Source organism: Danio aesculapii, chromosome 22 (assembly GCF_903798145.1).
Source record: "Danio aesculapii chromosome 22, fDanAes4.1, whole genome shotgun sequence".
NCBI classification, from domain to species: domain Eukaryota; kingdom Metazoa; phylum Chordata; class Actinopteri; order Cypriniformes; family Danionidae; genus Danio; species Danio aesculapii.
The window spans coordinates 7991543-8012701 of record NC_079456.1 but is presented as its reverse complement, the minus strand read 5'-3'; the positions used below and the strand labels follow the sequence as shown (position 1 = coordinate 8012701).

General features: G+C 35.2%; 3 protein-coding genes and 1 long non-coding RNA gene across 4 annotated transcripts in view; 2 read left to right on the top strand and 2 right to left on the bottom strand.

Moving 5' to 3' along the window:
• The first annotated feature begins 154 nt into the window (after positions 1 to 154).
• Positions 155 to 4526, top strand: LOC130215474 (uncharacterized). Its single transcript, XR_008835709.1, has 3 exons — positions 155 to 216; positions 1121 to 1157; positions 3468 to 4526. It is a non-coding gene; the product is annotated as an uncharacterized LOC130215474 (long non-coding RNA).
• A 2353-nt stretch (positions 4527 to 6879) lies between these two features.
• On the bottom strand, positions 6880 to 10705 carry LOC130215470 (uncharacterized). Its single transcript, XM_056447278.1, has 6 exons — positions 10628 to 10705; positions 9953 to 10267; positions 9177 to 9464; positions 8981 to 9100; positions 8739 to 8806; positions 6880 to 7195 (listed from the first exon to the last, which is right to left on the bottom strand). Exons 1-6 carry the CDS (start codon positions 10674 to 10676, stop codon positions 7145 to 7147), a joined length of 891 nt encoding a protein of 296 aa, XP_056303253.1. The 5' UTR covers positions 10677 to 10705; the 3' UTR covers positions 6880 to 7144.
• A 4952-nt stretch (positions 10706 to 15657) lies between these two features.
• Positions 15658 to 21159, top strand: part of LOC130215472 (uncharacterized) — a 45655-nt gene continuing 40153 nt past the window's right edge. The window contains exons 1-2 of the mRNA XM_056447280.1: positions 15658 to 15973; positions 18860 to 18926. The gene's annotated coding sequence lies outside the window, so the exon portion shown is untranslated. The remainder of the gene's footprint in view (positions 15974 to 18859; positions 18927 to 21159) is intronic.
• Positions 18733 to 21159, bottom strand: part of LOC130216611 (SLAM family member 6-like) — a 3494-nt gene continuing 1067 nt past the window's right edge. Inside the window, exon 4 of the mRNA XM_056448503.1 lies at positions 18733 to 18935. Coding sequence (XP_056304478.1) covers positions 18733 to 18935 — 203 coding nt within the window. The remainder of the gene's footprint in view (positions 18936 to 21159) is intronic.

The window sequence follows — 21159 nt, the reverse complement described above, 5'->3', positions numbered from 1 at the left end:
ACAGCTGTGTGTATATTAGTTGAAAGTATTGATGAAGTTTATATTTCATTAATTATTTTTAATAATGTATGTCTGTCTTCAGCTGTTTCAGATTCTAATGGGCTCTCTAAAAGAACATTTGGTGTGGCTTTTGCTGTTATTCTGATGGTTGCGGTTGGGATTGCGGTTGTTGTTTTGAGGAATTGTCGACTCCAGAGATCTACACATGAAGAACATGTTGGCAAGCATTACATAACACTAATTTAACAAGATGGGGATATAAGTTTTAAAGCCAGATCTACTGGAACACACAGTTGAAGTCCGAATTATTAGCCCCCCTGTTTATTTTTTCCCCCAATTTCTGAAGAAGATTTTTTTCAACACATTTCTAAACATAATAGTTTTAATAACTCATTTTTATTAACTGATTTATTTTATCTTTGCCATGATGACAGTAAATAATATTTGACTAGATATTTTCAAGACACTTCTATACAGCTTAAAGTGACATTTAAAGGCTTAAGTAGGTTAATTAAGTTAACTAAGCAGGTTAGGGTAATTAGGCAAGTTAATGTATAACGATGGTTTGTTCTGTAGTCTATCGAAAAAAAATATAGCTTAAAGGGGCTAATAATTTTGACCTTAAATGGTGTTTAAAAAAATTAAAAACTGCTTTTATTCTAGCAGAAATAAAACATATAAGACTTTCTCCAGAAGAAAAAAATATCATCAGGCATACTGTGAAAATTATTTATATATATATATATATATTTATTTATATATATATATACACATACATACATGCATACATACATACTTACATGCATACATACACATATATATATATATATATATATATATATATATATATATATATATATATATATATATATATATATATATATATATATATATATATAAATAAAAAAATTTCACAGTATGCCTGATAATATTTTTTTCTTCTTGAGAATGTCTTGTTTTATTTCGGCTAGAATAAATGCTTTATGAGATTGCAGTCATATGCTAATTAGCCTTTAGTAAAGCTGATCTTTATTGTGCAAAAGCATATGAAAGAACTTTTTTTATTACTCTAACTTAAGTAATGTGTCTTTAATTGTGTTTATTGTTATTGTTGAAACAGGTGATATGATGTTCGATCAAGATATGGTGAGATCAAGGTGAGAAACTCTCAATACAGAATTTTTATGTGAATTACAAAAACAATCTGTGAATATAAAACGGATAAAAATGTGTGCAATTTGCCGTTAATGCATGGATGCCTTCTTTCCGTTTCTGTTAATTTGCAAATTTAAAGGCAAACCGCTAGATGGCACTGAAACAGCAGCAGTGTTAATGAACAGTCAACAAATCATAAAAATGTAAAGGTATATATATATATATATATATATATATATATATATATATATATATATATATATATATATATATATATATATATATATATATATATATATATATTCTGTGTTATGTATCAAAAATTCGGTTTTGGATCTTTAGATTTTTTAAGCTATTTAAAAAAAATTTGTATTATGAGCCAGGTGCCCTAACAGTGTTTTTCACCCAGAGAAATGTGGACCAGTGGTCAGTAGTTTAATAGGGTATAGGCCGAGCTAGTGTTGTTCCCATACTGGTAAACTTCCAGTGACCTGTTATTGTGAGTTTTTTTTTTACACTTTATAATACGATTCCTTTTACAGCATCGATGTTGTAATGTAATTAAAATACAATCAGTTAAACAGACTTTGGCATTCATTTAGTTGCTCAAGCGTAAAACGAGACAAAAAGCTGTCTACTCGCACGAGCCTGTCAGAATCGGCAGGCTAGCGCAGAAGCTGCAGTGAATACACTGGGGTAAAATAAATGCTCATATTATAAAGACATGGCGGGGGGAAATTTTATTTAATGCAGTGCTTCTTGTACAATCTGAGACCGACTTCATATCGGATATCACTCAGCCAGTGGAGATCTCTGATTTTTAAAGAAAAAAGACCTTAAACGCGCCGATTTTGCAATGGCATACTGTTCACCGGAAGCGCCTAACCCAGATTACTGGCAAAATTAAAAGTCCTATTAGCATGCTTCGGCATATACTATGCATATATATATTGCAGGGGGTCCATAGAATCATTAAAAAAAAAAAAAAACATTTTAAAGTTGGCAAATATTATTTGAAAAGCAAGGCTTGAAATTACAACAACACATGCTCATAAATTTGAATCTCTTTGACCTCAAAACACGTTCAGGAGCATTTATAGAAGTGCAGTAATTGTTGTGATGCGACTTGTTTTAATTTCTCTACAAATAACTTTATTACTAATTTTATAGTGGTTAACATTAGCTGTCAGTCACTTCCTTTCAAAGTCTGCAAACAAATTCTAATAGCAGTTTCTATATTTATTTTACGTCCACATACTGTCATATAATTGATGTTTGTATTCTCAGGCCATGCTCACTCGTACACTGGCCTGTTTATAATAAACAGAGTTGTCCCCGCTTTTTTTAACATTTATTTACCATCCACATGAAAATAAAAAATGACTGTGCTGCATTTTAAAAGTACACCGAACCAACAGGCAGCAGTAATGACACTTTTGTAATGCTGGATTCACACCAAACGGGGAACTAGAATTTTCGCAAGTAAATTGCAGTGGGGCTGGGCGATTAATCGAAAAGTAATTGAAGTAATTTTTCCAGGTCAATTTTTTCAATCACTTTCCCTGCTTCCCGTGTGAAGTCACGTGACCCCTCTTTGTTTAGGCTTATATTTCTGCATGGAATGCATGGGTATGGTTTGCACTACATTGACAATGACTGGAAGCTGTGCCAGAGATGCCTTGAGATGGCACATTTTCCATTAGAATTACATTATATTTACATTTAAATATTTGTTTAAAGAAAATGGAAGAAATGCACTGTTTAAAATATTCTTTATAGGATAGGCAAGAGTTATTGCTGTTGCTTATTTTCTACTTTTAACATGAAAAACACTGAAAATTATTTATTTTATTTCCAAAAGTGCAAGTTATTCATTTTCATCACGTGCCCTTATGTCACATGGTGAAAATTTCAACTGTACTGATGATACACTGCTGCTGTTTTATAAGCGCCACCTACTGGCGGAAAGACATTTTTAATTCCTCAAAGCTGAAGTGAGACAGTTGTGTTATAAATTTATAAACCACACACACAAAAAAACATGCATTTCACATTGGATTAGGATTAAAATGCATGATTTGCCTCCAATTCCAAATGGAAACAGATACATTTAATTAAAAGCCTATCAGAGTTCTATCATTTAAAACGTTTGGATTAGGATTAGCCTATTTGCTTGTACATAAAAAATAATTTTTATAGGTTAATATACCATAAAGAAAACTGTATACAGTATATGTATATAGCATCAGTCATAGTGTGATTCTTGTGACCTGAAACTCTTTTTTACCTTCTGTGGATGTGCTTTCTTACAGGAGAATAACGCAAAACCATCAACCACTGATGAATGCTAAAAATGAGACATCAAAGTAACATTTCTTATTATTATGATTATGGTTTTAGTAACTTAATATTTACAATTTTTGTATTTTATTTATTTTATCGTTTGCAGTTTTCTTTAATGTCATTAATAACTGTTTTATCTTTGTGTTGGTTGTTGACTAAAATCATGTTTGGGGTCATTTGGGGATTTTTTTGATGGGACCATAATGCTTTATTTGTTTGCTTTTGTAATAATTCTAATAATTCAGTTCAGAGTTCATAGCAAAGTTCATAGAGTTTGACTTTAAAATATTTTTGTCTTTGTAATTGGAAATAACTCAACCTAACACAATCTGTTTTTTCCATACACGAAAGTGAACGTTAAAAGCTATTTTTGACATGTGGAAAATATATTTTAAACGATTATTAACATTTGTCTAAGTTTTATATTGTAATCAGTGGTGTAGTCCTTGCTATACACACGTATACTCGGTATGCCTACTTTTTTCCATGAGCTGTTTGGGTATTACCACTTCTGAGGATCAATAATTGCATATACCCTCGGTATACTCACTTATTTTTCTGATTAAACTTCCCTAATTTTGGTGTATTTTTAAAATTCTTACTTAAAAATGTATATGTGAGTAAATGTATATACCTTTTTCTTTGTTTACCCCAAAATGATCTGTTCCTGTTCCGCCCTAAAATGAAAATCCTAAAATCACCCCTGCACAACAGTATTTCACATTTGTCTTAATCGTGCCTACCGCTACAGGGAACGACACTATATATATATAAATATATATATATAAACAAAAAAAATGATGAGTCAAAGACTACTCATAAATCGCATAACAATATGCGATTTTAAAGGGAAACTACTAGTATATAATAGCCACAACAGAAGACAGACTCCTAATAGTTTGGTTTAAAACAGGCATGCACGAATGTGACAATCAAAAATAATGGCTGATTGATGTTTAAATAAACCTATTAATGTAAAGTAATAAGCCAATAAAGAAAGTAAGTAAAAAAACCTTTGATTGGCAAGGCTAGCTTATATATATATATATATATATATATATATATATATATATATATATATATATATATATATATATATATATATATATATATATATATATATAGCTAATGAATCAAAGAAACATTGACTTTCGTCGTTTCTTTGCCTACTTTCATTTAGAATTTGGGTCGGGTGTAATAGTACACCACCTTTTTTTTTTTTGGACTACACCACTGATTGTAATGTATTATGGTAATCAATCAACAAAGAAGGTCTTTTGTCTGCAGACATTAAATATTCCAGTTGAGGGCAGTAGTGCATTGTATAAAGTGCTTTTTTTTTATTCTGGTCTAGAACGTTTCAGACACGGTGTTGCCATATCTGTTTATTTTCAGCGTCTTTGAGCTTCGTCTTCAGACTGCGTTCATAAATCTCTAATTCATTATTGTTAGTAAAGTTATCAAATAGATACGGATAGCTTTATATTTGTATTATCTTTTGTATAAAGTATTTATATTTTAACTTTTTATAATGGACTTGTTCTTGATTGCTATTTTTTTCCATTGAGATCTGGCAACATGAAGGATTCGCAGCTTGTATTTATCTCTTGTTCCGTGAGGTAAATTTCACACTTACATGTGGTTTACAACATGTCACAAACCTCTTGTTCAAACTTGTCAAATACAAACGTCAGCTTCTAAATGGTGTTTTAATGTTCTATAGGTAGGCCTATAGTTCATATGACTTGTTTTGCTTTACTGAACACTGTTTCAGACTCCATGTTATAGATATGACTTTTTGTTTCTGTACTTTTGCCTGTCACCGTGTTGTGTGGACCAAATTTATTTTTGCACTTTTATTGATTGCTCCACTTGGATCAATGGATCATTTTTGCAATCAATTTGCACTGTACTAATCAAAACAGAAGCCCTCTAGTGGCCATCGTTTTTTAAAAATATTTGTTTATTAGTGGAATGTAAAAAACAACAACAACAACAAAAAAAAAACAACAACAAAAAACAGAGGTTGGTCAATGAAACTGAAATGCCTGGTTTTAGACCACAATAATATATATTCATATAGTGTAGAGCCTCCTATTGAAGCCAACACAGTGTCAGTTGGTCTTGTGAATGACAGATACAAGTCCTGCACAGTGGCCAGAGAGATTTTGAGCTGTTCTTCCTGCAGAATAGTGACCAGGTCACAACGTGATGCAGGTGGAGGAAAACCTTTCCTGACTTGCTCCTCCAAACACACCAAAGTAGCTCGATAATATTTAGTTCTGGTGACTGTACAGGCCATGAGAGACGTTCAACTTCAATTTCATGTTAATTAAACCACTCTGTCGCCAAATCTTGATGTGTGTATTGGTGCATTATCATCCAGATACATGGATACCAGGTACATGGCTTTAGGATACAATCTTTAAACCATTGGGATGCATAAATGATTTGGTCGTCCTTGGCAGTGACACACCCTTTTAGCACAAGTATTGGGCCATGGGAATGCCATGATATTGCAGCCCAAATCATCACTGATCCACCCCCATGCTTGACTCTGGACATGCAACAGTCTGGGTGGTACGCTTTCTCCACATCGTAACTCTCCCAGATAGAGCAAAGACAGTGAAGGTAGACTCATCAGAGAACAATACATGGTTCACATTGCCCACAATTGAAATAGACGATTGGCATTGGCACAAGTGACCAAAGGTTTGGCTATAGCTGCCCGGTCCTGTATTTTTGACCCTGTGTATCTCCTAACGAACAGTTTTGGTGGAGACAGAAGAGTTGAGAAGCACATTTAATTCTACAGTGAGTTGGGCAGCTGTGGTTTTATGTTGTTTGGATACAATCCAGATTAGCACACGGACATCCCTTTCAGCTTCCTCTTGCGTCGACAGTTACTCCTGTTGGATGTTACACCTCCACACTCTGCTGCTCTTACTGGTGGAATGAGCAATCAATGAAGACCGGCACCAGGCTGCTCAAATTGAGCCATGAAACCTCCAACACTAAATGTGCCAGTGTTTCAGTTTTATTTTGTATATGTATTTGTATATATCTTGTATATGTAATGGGCTTCTATAGGAGATGACAGTGTCATCCATTGCAAAATAAGGTTGTCTGTTCTGAGGGTGAATCCAAAATTAGTTCTAAATTATCTCCCAGACTTTGTGTGCTTTTCCAACTAGCCATGACTCAAATAAAAAAATCAATAAAATATGGAAACATTTGTATTGTTTTGTGTTTTGTCTGTCATTATTGGAGAACTTGTTATTTAATAATACATGTAACTTTTAATAATACATGTAATGGTCAATGTGAACAACTTGTTTTCTCACTCTTTGATTTGAGAGTTTAGTTTTATTTTTGTCTAAAGCAGAAGTCTAACGGTTTCACACGAGGAATGGAAACCTTCTTTAATAACACTCTACTGACACCTCACACACACACTCACACACTTGCGCACACTGACATTAAGCAGAAAAGTCTAACATATGAATGTACATGCCAGATTTATTGATCCCATTGATATACATGCGCAAATATTAATGAATAAATCAATTAAACTACAGCAATGTTTTATAAACACCTTTTGTTGAAAGTTTTGTTCCTGTTTCTATTCCTCACAGGATTTGGATGATCATCTCAAGGCAAGAGGTAAATACTCCACATGATCTTCCTCTTTAATATTCTTTAAAACAACAACAACAAAGCAAGAGATTATTATTAATTATATTTTTTAATTTTCTTAAGTGTGAAATATTTTTTTCACACATCAATTATTTACATATGTAAATAGGTAATGCCAAACTAAGCAATATTATAAAAGAGGGTTTGAATTATATTATTTTTAATGGACTGCAGAATCTGAAGGACTTTCAAGCAACCAGCAGACATACTAGCATCAGGGCATCATCTCCTGAAGGCTACTGTTTCCTGTAAATGAGTTTTTTTTAAAACACACGGAAACCAAAGACCAACTTTGTACAATGCACTAATCATATGTGATTACTATCAATGATATATATACTTTTATATATTTATATATATATATACATGTAAAGTTTAAAGCACTTGTACACTTAAGTATTTCACAGATGTTTAAAAAAACATTACTTGGAACCAAATTCCTAAGGCATTCATTTGTTTGTTCATTGAATGCATTGAAATGCCATATATATAAATATATACACAGTTGTATAAGCCAGAATTAATAAACCCCCTTAGAATTTTCTTTTCTTTTAAAATTTTTCCCAAATGTTGTTTGGAAATTTTCACAGTATGTCTGACAATATTTTTTCTTCTGTAGACAGTCTTATTTGTTTAATTTTGGCTAGAATAAATCCAGTTTTAAATTTTTTAAAGCCATTTTAAGGTCAATATTATTAGCCGCTTTAATTTAAGCTATTTTTTTCTGATAGTGATAAACCATAACTTGCCTAATTACCCTAACCTGCCTAGTTAACCTAATTATCCTAATTAAGCCTTTAAATGTCACTTTCAACTGTATAGAAGTGTCTTGAAAAATATCTAGTCAAATATTATTTACTGTCATCATGGCAAAGATAAAATAAATCAGTTATTAGAAATGAATTATTAAAACTATTATGATTAGAAATATGTTGGGAAAAAAATCTGCACTCTGTTAAACAGAAATTGGGGAAAAAATAAACAGGGGGCTAATAATTCTGACTTCAACTGTACAGTATATATATGCACTGTAAAATATTTGACCTTAAGTTTACAGCAAATTACTGGCTAATAATTGCATTACTTTCACAGTAAGGTACTGTATGTAAATTCACAGTAAATTACTGTGAGGAACTTCATAATAACAATAACTCTGTAAATATTTCTAAATATCAAAAAAGTGCCTGTACTAGAATAAACGTTATTGTGTATTAATTTCTATGTTGAATAAAATATTAATAGTGTTTGACTTCCTATAACTAACGTGCAAAAGATAAAGCCATTTACAGCAACGTGCTGTAATCATGCTACCTGCCTTAATTTCTCAATGAAATTCTAAACACATAACATTTAACAGTTAAATCCTGTAATGCGACACTAATGTAATTTACTGTGGAAAAACTACAGTAACATGTTTTGAAAGTCTGGGAATTTATTACAGTGTATATATACACAATATGGCATTTAATAGCTTTATACATATCTGTATTTATTGAATTTATGCAACATTTTTTAAGTGATAAATTAGTAATAAATTACCTTACCAATTTCCGTGGTTTTCTGTGCAGGATTATGGGGTCAGCGTATGTTATTTCATCTTCCGAAGCCTGAACTGTTTTAGCAAAAACAGTAATCCATGCAACAACAAAACTCAAAGTTTCAATGTTTAAACATTTAACATCGCAGTTTTTATTGTTTGTTTTCAATTTCAACAGGTCCACTACCACTAAAAAAAGATAAACATTTATTATACTAATATTAATTTATAACTGTAATTAACACTTGCCTTTTTGATCATGTTTTCTATTTCTCCTGCAGATGCACAAGATCCCAAATACAGCTCCAATCAACAAAAGTCCAACAGTGGCGGTGGCGGCAGAGATCAGCACTGGCAGCGACACAGAGTCTGAAATGATCATCATATCAAACGTAAGTGAATATGTCAGTCTAATCTACGAAGACAGAAAGAAGCGCTGGTATACCTTCACACAGTTGACAGAGCTGAGTAACATTGAGTTGTGTGGTCTGCTTGCTGATGGTGTTGTTGAGCACACAGCTGTAGGTGTTTTTATCCTGATATTCCACCTCCAGAGGTAGAGAGAGACTGATGCTGAGATCAGACACGCTGATGCTGGATAATACACTGTTTCCTTTGTACCAGGAGAGACTCACAGCACTCACATTCACCACTGAACACAACACTGAACAGTTATACTGGGATGAAGAACAGTGAGAAGAGTTGAAGATGAGGACAGGAACAGTTAGATGAGCTGGAAAACATCAGATTTTTAGTGTCTTGAATCAATTAAAGTAACATTTTTTGAAGGGTATCCCTACTGAAAAAAACAGCTTAAACCAGCCTAGGCTGGTTGGCTGGTTTTAGCTGGTTGACCAGCCTGGTTTTAGAGGGGTTTTGGCCACTTTCAGGCTGGTTTCCAGCCATTTCCAGCCTGGTCTTAGCTGGTCAGGCTGGAAAATGACCAGCTAAAACCAGCTTGACCACTTGCCAGGCTGGAAGCCCAGCCAAAACCAGCTATGTCCAGCTTAAACCAGGCTGGTCAAGCTGGTTTTAGCTGGATTTAGCTGGTCATTTTCCAGCCTGACCAGCTAAGACCAGGCTGGAAATGGCTGGAAACCAGCCTGGAAATGGCCAAAACCCCTCTAAAACCAGGCTGGTCAACCAGCTAAAACCAGCCAACCAGCCTAGGCTGGTTTAAGCAGGATTTTTCAGCAGGGATGACTGAGGATCTCTACTCACGATAGACTGAAACTCTGAATGTTTTTGGTGTCAGTGATACTTCACTCATGTCTAGTTTATAAACTCCAGCATGTTCAGTTGTGATATTTGTGATGATCAGAGATCCAGTTTTTCTGTCCAGCTTCAGTCTGTCTCTGAATCTCCAATTAACATTGAGTTTGAGGACAGTTTGGTTTTTAATTGTGATTTTAGCTATCAGAGAATTTTCAGCTCCATATGTTAACAGTATTTCTTCAGCCTCTTGATTGTGAGTAACATCAGTGTTAAGAGTGACCGAATCTCCCTCCATCACTGACACCGATTCATCAAAAACACCTGGAGAACATCAAGAGGTTTTACACAAATTAAGACTCTGAATTGTTTGCAAAATTTGAACTCAGCTGTAGTTGTTTTGTCATATACATGTGAACTAAAGAACAAATACAACAACCAGAGACACGATTACACGATAACCTTTTAAATCTTAAATTTGTTTAGTGTGCTCAATATTTGAATATATAAAGAAATAAACAAGACATTTAGATCCACAGAAAAACAGTCAAAACATTTCAGCAGCTTAATAGTTTTTGGCTTTCAAAGCCTCCACATGCAGATCATAACCAGACACATTAAAAAAATTATTAGTGGACCGCACAACTATTCACAGCAGTGGAAAGAAATGCTATAATAACTCACCAGCGCAACATCTCCAGCACAAACAATACAAAACAAACATCTGAAACATGTTCTTATACACTTCTGCTTCCCTTAAAGACCTTCCGCTAAAACACTGAAGGTGGTTTGTGTGTGTGTTTATGAATCCTCCCACAAGCGTTTGACCCTCCTATTGGTTTTTATGGCCTATTGTTAGACTTTAAAGGTTTCTGCTTGATGGAAATATTTTGTATTTTTAGCAACATGCTTAATCGATGATGGTTTTCTGACTGTTAGCTACGATGTCCAAATGCAGACGCTAAATGTGTTAGATGAACTAAATTCCATTGAACAAACTCTTGCTGTTTGTACTTGTCTTGTTTTTTTGTCTTGTTTCCTAAAGAAGTATCTAAAGAATCTTAAATTAAGATGCAGTTTCTAGATAAGCACAAAAGTATTGTCTTGTTTTAAGAAATATGTCAAAATTAAGTCAGTTTTTTAAAGGGCACCTATGGTAAAAAATCTACTTTTCAAGCTGTTTGGACAGACATATGTGCACGAATGGTGTATAGACTGTCATATTGGGGTGATATAAGCACACCCAGTGCTTTTTTTTCAATTTAACAACATAAAAAACGGTGGACCAATTGGAGCAGTTCTCAAACCGACTGTAACTTTACGTAGGAGAGCGGTCCCCCTGCCCACCAATATTGATTGACAGGCGCATCATCATATCCTCAGTTTGTTGATTCACGTCCGCCATTTTCAGCGTGAGTCGAAGCGATATCACTAAAGGAACACCCTTGCTCTATTTTTAGATGCAAGGCTCATTGGGCTCAACACAAGAGCAATATTCTCCACATTATCACTCTAATCGAAATTATTGGTTGTATCTTTGGGTAGGTTTGCAAACATGTGTACTTCTCATTGAGTCTACCTTATACTTCAGCCGTTTGCATTTGTCGCGATCCTAGAAGCTCCCTGTGATCTTAACTAGCATGCGTTTTAGAATTCTAAACATAGGTTTCTATCAGGGTACACTCAAGTCGACGGCTGGGCGTCGCAGACCGCTGTAGAAACCTATGTTTAGAATTCAAAAATGCGTGGCGCGACGATTCGGGACACTTCATGTTTCTGCCGCGCCACAGAGAGTGTCTGGTGTGCCGTGTCGCAGCTTCGAGCGGCGCATTCGGTGCCTCAGTCAAAGTTAATTCAGTGTGCGTGGTTATTAGTTTCGGTGTACAACCTAGGCACATGAACTAGCACACAGTTGGCTGTAAAACTATACAAAGACACAAATGATTTTGTACTCGCTGCTTGGTCTATGTCCGAGTCGTACATGTACGACTGAATGCTGTACCTCTCACTCCAGCTCCCTTCGCAGTCTGCCTGTCAGACTCTGTTGCAAACGCAGAGCGGGTGAGCTCATGGCCCCGCCCCTTGTTACGTTGGCGGGAAGCCGAAACTAATTTACATGTGAAGCAACACACCCATAAATCAGCGAACTGTGGACACGCCCCCAACATGACACTTTTGAACACATTATAATAAAACAATCTGAATTGTGTTTTAAACTGAACCTAAACTGGCACACTCAGAAGAACCATAATATTAATATTAAATCATAAAAAAGAGGTAAACTATGTTCCCTTTAGAACATGCATAATAAGTGGTAAGCAAAACAATTTTTTGGCCAAACCAGAAAAAACCCAGCATTATTTTGCTTGTTTCACCTCATTTTAGCATGTTATTTCTGAAAACAAGACTTGAAAATGTTTCTTGGTTTGGACTGGAAACAATGCAAAACTCTAAGAGAAGCAATTTTGCAGTGTTTAAAACGATTGTATGTCTATTTATTTAATTCTCATGTGTTGTGTGTGGAACAATTGCATTAAATCGTTTGGCACCTCACCGAAGCAGATTTCCTGAGGTTCATCTTCTGAGTGAAACTGAAAATAGCTGTGGTTGATTGTCTGTCAGAAATGACTAAACTGTTAGGAGGCCAAACAACCTGCATTGGGGGGCTTCAGTGCAAGTGTGAAGAGCTTACAGGTGAAGTGTGTCTTCCTGTTATGCACAGCAATATCTCTGTATTCGACGTTTGTAATAACAATACACCTATATGATTAGTTTTCCACTTATAATTGCTTTAAAAACTGCCATTTGTTTGTTTGTGAGTTGACTTTATCTATTAGCGTCTGCTTTTTGTGCATGTTTGTGGTTTTCAATTACCCACATTAGCGTTTCCCACAGTAGGTTGTTTGAAGATGGGCCACTAGTGAACGCATAGCATTTGCAAGGCACCCTCTGCCTTAGTGGCCTTTTAGTAACCTAGTATAGCTGCTTTTAATCCTTTCATTTTGCTAACAGTTGCCTTCAAACTGAGCCATGTGGTTGACAAGGTCTTTAGTCAGAGAGGTAAATAAGGTGCCCAGAAAGAGATAGATGTGCCAAGCGTTTTTTTAATATCATACTCAAAAAGACTTTGTTTTTTTAATAGAATTTTCAGAAAAAATCTATTTAATCTATTTTGGAATAACAAACAATTTTTGGTTCCCACAACGCTGCTGATCAAAACACATCCCGGCGAATCAAAACCACAAGCAACTGCACAGCAATAATATTAGGCTAATTTCAATATATATGAAGAGTTCAGATGCAAAAACCTCTAAATGCCGTCTGAAATTTCCTCCTAAAGTGGACATTTTTCTAATTTTTCCTGTGTTTGTGTTTAGTAAATCCACTTTTATGGCGAATAATATGGTCTTTGCATTTATTTTTAAAGTGAAATAGCTGAACTCAGAAATAGGATCCTGAGAAAAATGTATATATTTATGTATGTATGTATGTATGTATGTATGTATGTATGTATGTATGTATGTATGTATGTATGTATGTATGTGTATGGGGAGGGCAGCACGGTGGCGCAGTGGGTAGCACAAACGCCTCACAGCAAGATGGTCGCTAGTTCGAGCCCCGGCTGGGTCAGTTGGCATTTCGGTGTGGAGTTTGCATGTTCTCCCTGTGTTCGCGTGGGTTTCCTCCGAATGCTCCGGTTTTCCCACCACAGTCCCCTGCAGAGCAAGACCTGCGGTGTAGGTGAATTGAATAAGCTAAGTTGGCTGTAGTGTATGTGTGTGAATGCAGGAGTGTATGGATGTTTCCCGGTGTTGGGTTGCTGCTGTGGCGACCCCAGATTAATAAGGATACTAAGCCAAAAAGAAAATGAATGAATGAATATTTGGGGGGCTGAATCTCGTTATATCAGTTGCAGGCCGGATGGAGGCCGTAAATGGACCGTGGGCTGGCAATTTGAGATGCGTGGTTTGATCATCCACTCATTTTCCTTCAGCTTAGTGCCTTTATTTATCAGAGGTCACCACAGCGGAATGAACCGCCAATTTATCCAGCATAAGTTTTACGCAGCAGATGCCCTTCCAGCTGCAATCCAGCGCTGGAAAAACCCCTGGTTTAGAGTAAGTATATTTATATTTAGATATATTAAATATAATATACATAGAAATATAGATGTATTAAATACAATTATCCGCCAATCAGGGCAGCTTGGTGGCACAGTGGGTAGCACAATTGCCTCACAGCAAATAGGTCACTGGTTCGAGCGCCGGCTGAGTCAGTTGGAATTTCTTTGTGGTGTTTGCATGTTCTCCTCATGTTGGCGTGGGTTTCCACCGGGTGCTCCCGTTTCCCCCACAGTCCAAAGACATGCGCTATAAGCGAATTGGGTAAGCTAAATTGCCCATAGTGTATGTGTGTGAATGCAAGAGTGTATGGGTATTTATTTTCGATGTGGTGACCCCAGATTAATAAAGGGACTAAGCCGAAAAGAAAATGAATGAATATATACAGTAGAAATATATTAAATACAATTATCAATATGTTATAGAACTTATAAATGGCTAGTAAATTCAGTTCAGTAGCTGTAACTCTCCACAGAATCTCAGAATTATCCTACTGATACTGCTGATACAAATGTTAATATGATTTAAGGAATCTGTTATATTGAGCCAATAAGAGACGATGCAAGCAAGTGTTTATTTATTTATTTATTGGTAACAGTTTGAAGAAAACCTAAACAGGAATGTTATGGGAATATTTTCCTAATTCTAATGTGAACAGCATTAACATTCCTGGCTAACTAACAAATCATGTTTATCATGGGAAACAAAAAATTATTGGTTGGGTTTGGTCTATGATACCCAGCTGAGATGTGTGAGAAATCATTTAGACTATGGTTCACTATACTTAACATTACTTTATTTATATCATCATCATCATCATCATCATCATCATCACACTTTTGGTTAAAAGTAAGACTATTATAGAGAAATGTAATTTTTAACTTTGGCCACTAGAGAGCGACAGTGAGCTTGTGTCATATCTATCCAAATACATCTCATGATATCCAAACACATCAAAAGCAGTAAATGACAGACAAATGAGCCCAGAGAATGGTGTGATTTAATATTTAATAACAAATGATATTTGGAGCATTTGAATGAGCTTCTGGATGCTATTTGTGAACAAAATATCCATGTGAACAAAAAGATACGAAGAATAAAAACATAATATTAAATTGAATTAAATTATAAGAAAACCAAAAAGTGCAAGTAAAACTGCATGAGTTCTGACAACTCTAGAAGATACAATCACCGGCTTTTGTTTTTGGGGACATTTTCATACACAGCATCCGTATTTTCTGATTTCTGCAAGGAAAAAACAAACTCAGTCAGAATTGTTAGGTCTAATTTGGGATTATCTCTTAAACCAAAAACAGCTTTATTTATTAACTGTATTAATGCATTTGCAAAATATTTGACTTCAGTGGAGCCGTTTTAAAATCCCAATAAAACCTAAAGTAAATTTTTATTAATAATTTATTTATTAATAAACGGTTGGTTTGTTGTTTCCTGAGAATGATGGTGATTATTTGTCTTTGCTATAGTTTCTTTCAAATAAAAAAAACAAAACAAAAAGAGGTATTTGTATGCCACCTAGTGTACAGAAACCGTCGCTACTTTTCAGATTTTGATTGGGGCAGCAGGTGAATGTCATGACACAGAGTAACTCGATTTTTTTAACGTGCAAATCCTAAATACTAATTTATTTTTGAAGAACTACTGCTACAGAGCAGATGCTAAAGGAAATGACATCAGTTTTAGTTCGTCACAACCGTTACCTCATCAAACATTTTAAGATGTAAAGTTTATCGCAGCAGCCTCAGAGTTGAGAATGGTTGACTGACACAAAAGCAACAAACACTTGTTAAAGCGCGTCGACAAAACAACTGACGACAGTTTTAAGAGTACCAAACACTTCAGAATCAGCATGAACACAGCAGCTTCAGCTTGAGATCAGACTCCAGCACAGGTAAAATACTCCAGTGAACAATTTTGTGTCTTTTTAAGGTTTAAATGTAGGCTACAACTAACCTCATAGCGCCTAATGAAAGTGATAGAAGCAATAACTCGACACAATCTTGACTGAACAATGATAAAAGTTAACGCTGTGAAGTTCTGACGGATTAGAGCAGTGCTATTGAACACTACTGTCTGTTTTAATGTGACACTGTACCATTTCATATTCACTTCGGTTGTAAGTTGTTCAGCGTTTACTACGACACAGGCTTTAGTCATGTGCACTGGAATGGTAACCAAATCCGTGAACTGAAAAATGCAATGTTTTGTAAGGTTTCCGGGTTGAACGACATATTTCCTGGAAATGGCATGCAGCATGGTTTGATGTTTTCTCTTGTTTGGTGGGTGTGCCCAAATAAACCCAATCAGCAGTGAAGTGAATATAAACACGAGCTATTAAAGAGACAGCTCGCACAATGGGTTCTAGAGCTAGTATTGTTGGCATGTTTATTTACATTAAAAGCAAAACAAATGAAACAATAGGAAAGGAAACCCGTATAAATCTAGAACTTTTTTAGATTTTAGTCTGTCTAAATAGCGTGTAGATATTTCAATGTCTTATGGTTCATACTATTCTTTCCTTAGATGTGCTAAACACTGATTAATGTAAGAAAAATGTAGAGATATTTTTGCTATTGTGTTGTTGTACTTTTCTATACTCCTCTAATTACAAAATGTTAAATGTATCAACAGTAATCAGTAATAAGCAATAATACTCACTATAAAAATAACAAGGTCATATAGCTCATAAGTCTTTGAGGTAAATGGGTCAGTCTTCTCCTAATATGTTTATCTTTGCATTCTAAAATGCGAGGCAAATATTGGATCACAAGAATTAGTTTCCACTTCTCTTCACTCGATTGTGATGTTTTCTTTTATTCTGGATGGTAAGAGAAGATACTGTAACATTGAGTATATTTTGCAGTACTAAAAGTCTATTTATAATGATTTCATATGGATAAATCCAAAAACACAACACAAAGAATGGCCTGCTCAGTATCAACACTTGCGTCATCAGAACAAGGTGTTCAAAGCACAACCATTTCCATTAAATAAAAATGGTTGGTCAGGGCTGAAAGCAGGCCAGGTTTAAAAAAAAAGGCATGTTTACTTAAAATTCTGACTCGCAATTCACTTTTGCAACTGAGATGACTGACACAGTAGTAGTAACCATGGCAACCTGTTTGGATAATTAATATTGAACCAAAACCTTGTGTTTTGTTTGATTGGGTGGTGATTTTGACCAATCCTCCCCCCAAGTTAGCTATAATGTGTGTGTGTGTGTGTGTTTATTTATTTATTTATTTATATATATATATACATATATACATATATACATATATACATATATACATATATACATATATATATATATATATATATATATATATATATATATATATATATATATATATACACATACATACACACACACACACACACACACACACACACACAAGTTATAAGTTTATAAATTAACCTTTGAGCAGTATATGGTGTGGGATTTTGTTTCAGTGCCGCTCTGTTTTCCGTTTCACAAACTGGAATTAGAATGTAGATAGAATTTCAAACTTGATTTAAAATCGGCCACTTTTCTAAATGGAATACAGTGTAAAATTCTAAAGCTGTTCAAAAACTCCAAAAAGACTGTTAAAAGATTCTAAACTTCAAGATTAAAAATGAAACACTGTTATTTATTATTGGTAATCAATAAAGGGACAAACTGCTTTTTGTTTAAAATGGTTGCCTAAAACTTTAAAAAGCACAGCAAATGTATAAATAAAATACTGTGTTCTTAAACAGTGGTTCCCAAAGTGGGGGTCGCAGGACAATGACAGGGGGTCGCTTGGTGATTTCCAAAAGTCAAATAAATTGTATTAAACTGTTAGAATTACCATATTTTAACCAAAACCCACAGAAGATAAAAATTGTAGTTTTTAATAGTAAAAACACAACATGCAAATAAAAAGTAAATTATTATTTTTTTTTTTTGGGGGGGGGGGATTGGTGTGTTTACGTTCGATTAATAACACAGCAATAGCGTCAGCTGCAGCAGATTGATTTTATAGCACCATATTAAACTTTCTGACAGCTTTATGGTAATCAAATACATTACAAGTCAATACAGGCCACAACTGAAAATTGAGAATGATCTTTGAGCATCAGTCTCCAAAATTAAAACAAGAAAAGACTTGTGCTGTAAACATTGCGTCCACCAGTCTCTTTAGTTGAGGTTAATATTAAATGAAATTAATAAATACTATAAAAATGATATGGTTGTATCATATATCTTTTTTTGTGTCATCAATATTCTTGTTTATATAGGCCTATTGTTGAATGAGCAACGTTTGTATATTTATAACCACCTAAGAGTAATTTGGGGTCGCGAGTCACTGGCATTGTTATTTTAAGGGTCACCGGCTGAAAAATTTGGGAACCCCTGATCTAAAATGTGTATATATACATATATTTGACACATTATAAATACATTTGGGTTTTTTTACCACTACTTTATAATTTTCTTGGAGATTTGTGCTATAGAAATAAAGGTGACTCAAAATAATAATAATAATTGCGAAATGGAAAAACCATACTCAGTATTTACACTGAAGTGCAAAACCAATGTTTGCATGAAATCTCCTTTCATATGCCCCTTATGGCTGAAAAACAAAATTGTTCACTGACCGTCTGATGTACATTTCACACACAACTTCAAACGTCAATCACACAAACCGTCTGCAACACGTCCTGCAACACCTTCATCAGTGATCTATTGGCTTTAGGTTCCCACTTCGCTGAACGATTCCTCTCTTGACCTGTTTTTCTCCATTTCTTGCAGCACATCACGATGATGACTACAATCAGCAGAGATGCGCCGGTGCAGAGGAATGCAACATAAAATACAGGTAGACCATCTGTGATGAACAAAACCAGTCATTAGTCTGACTGAATCTGATAATATACAGTGGATACGGAAAGTATTCAGACCCCCTTAAAATTAAAGTTAATTTATTACTCATTAATGGACACACAGCACCCCATATTGACAGAAGAGCACAGAATTGGTGACATTTTTGCAGATTTATTAAAACAGAATAACTGAAATATCACACGGTCATAAGTATTCAGACCCTTTGCTTTGACACTCATCTCTGTTTAATTATATTGATTGGACTTGATTTGGAAAGCCACACCTATCTATATAAGACCTTACAGCTCACAATGCATGTTAGAGCAAAAAAAGAATCATGAGGTTAAATGGAAGATGTTTGGGACGACCAGAACCCTTACTAGAGCCAAACGGAGCTATCGGGGGTGAAGAGCCCTGGTGAGGAAGGTAAATAAAATCCCAAAGATCAATGTGGTTAAGCTCCAGAGATGCAAAAAAATTTGAAAGTTAACCATCACTGCTCCCTCCACCAGTCAGGGCTTTATGGCAGAGTGGTCCAACGGAGGCCTCTTCTCAGTGGAAGAGACATGAAAGTCTGCATGGAGTTTGCTAAAATGGCGAGAAATAAGATTCTCTGGTAGACATACCAGCATTATGATTGATTCAATGATTTATTTGAATTATTTAGCCTGACATCCCAACTGTCACACATCATAAGACGTTAATATTAGGTTAGATGTAGGTTGTGACTTCAGGTGACCAAAATTCAATGTTTAACCAGCATCTAAGGACAACATTAATTTGACGTCCAATAACGACGTTGATTTTAGGTTGTGTTAGAAAGTGACCAAAATCCAACGTCGAGCCAACATCTTATGCCAACGTCATACTGACGTCAAATACTGACATTTATTCATCAAGTATGGCAACCAAAATCCAACGTCTGATAAACATCATAGTGGTAACGTCCACACAACGTCAGCTGTAACATCATTAGACGTTGGTATTTGCTTGATTTTAGGTTGTTAGAAAATGACCAAAATGGAATGTTGAGTCAACATCTTAAACCAACGTCATATTGACGTCAAATTCTGACATTTATTCGTCACGTATGGCAACCAAAATCCAATGTCTGATAGACGTCATAGTGGTAACGTCCACACAACGTCAGCTGTAACATCATTAGACGTTGATATTTGCTTGGTTTTAGGTGGTGTTAGAAAGTGACCAAAATCCAACGTCGAGCCAACATCTTATGCCAACGTCATACTAGCGTCAAATACTGACATTTTATTCATTCGGTATGGCAACCAAAATCCAACGTCTGAAAGAAATCATAGTGGTAACATCAACACAACGTCAGCTGTAACATCATTAGACGTTGATATTTGCTTGATTTTAGGTTGTTAGAAAGTGACCAAAATCAAATGTTGAGCCAACATCTTAAACCAATGTCATATTGATGCCAAATACTGACATTTATTCATCAGATATGGCAGCCAAAATCCAATGTCTGATAGACGGCATAGTGGTAACGTCATTAGACGTTGATATTTTGTTTATTTTAGGTTGGACGTTGGGTTCTGATGTCAACCCAATTTTCAATTCCAAACAAAATGCAACGTCCCCTTATGGGGATGCAACGTCAATTTGACATCATGTTGATGTCCTGTGCCTGCTGGGATGTTTACTCTTCCAAAATATTTTAAATGTTTCTCAAAATAAAATATATAATGCTCAAAGCGGTTTTTTTACCCCGGCATTTAACAAGAATGTGTAGAGAAAATCAGGCACTGCTCAGCACCTGTCCAATACAGTCCCAACAGTGAAGCATGGTGGTGGTGGCATCTTGCTATGGGGGTGTTTTTCAGCTGCAGGGACAGGACGACTGGTTGCAATCAAGGGAAAGATGAATGCAACCAAGTACAGAGATCTCCTGGATGGAGACTTTCTTTAGTGTGCTCAGGACTTCAGACTGGGCTGAAGGTTTACGTTCCAACAAGACAATGACCATAAGCACAAAGCTAAAATAACAAAAGAGGGGCTTCACAACAACTGTGACTGTTCTTGAATGGCCCAGCCAGAGCCCTGACTTAAACCCAATTGAGCATCTCTGGAGAAATCTAAAAGTGGCTGTCCACCAATGTTTACCATCCAATCAGACAGAACTGGTGAGGATCTGCAAAGATGAATAGCAGAGGATCCCCAAATCCTGGTGTGAAAAACTTGCTTCATCATTCCTAAAAAGA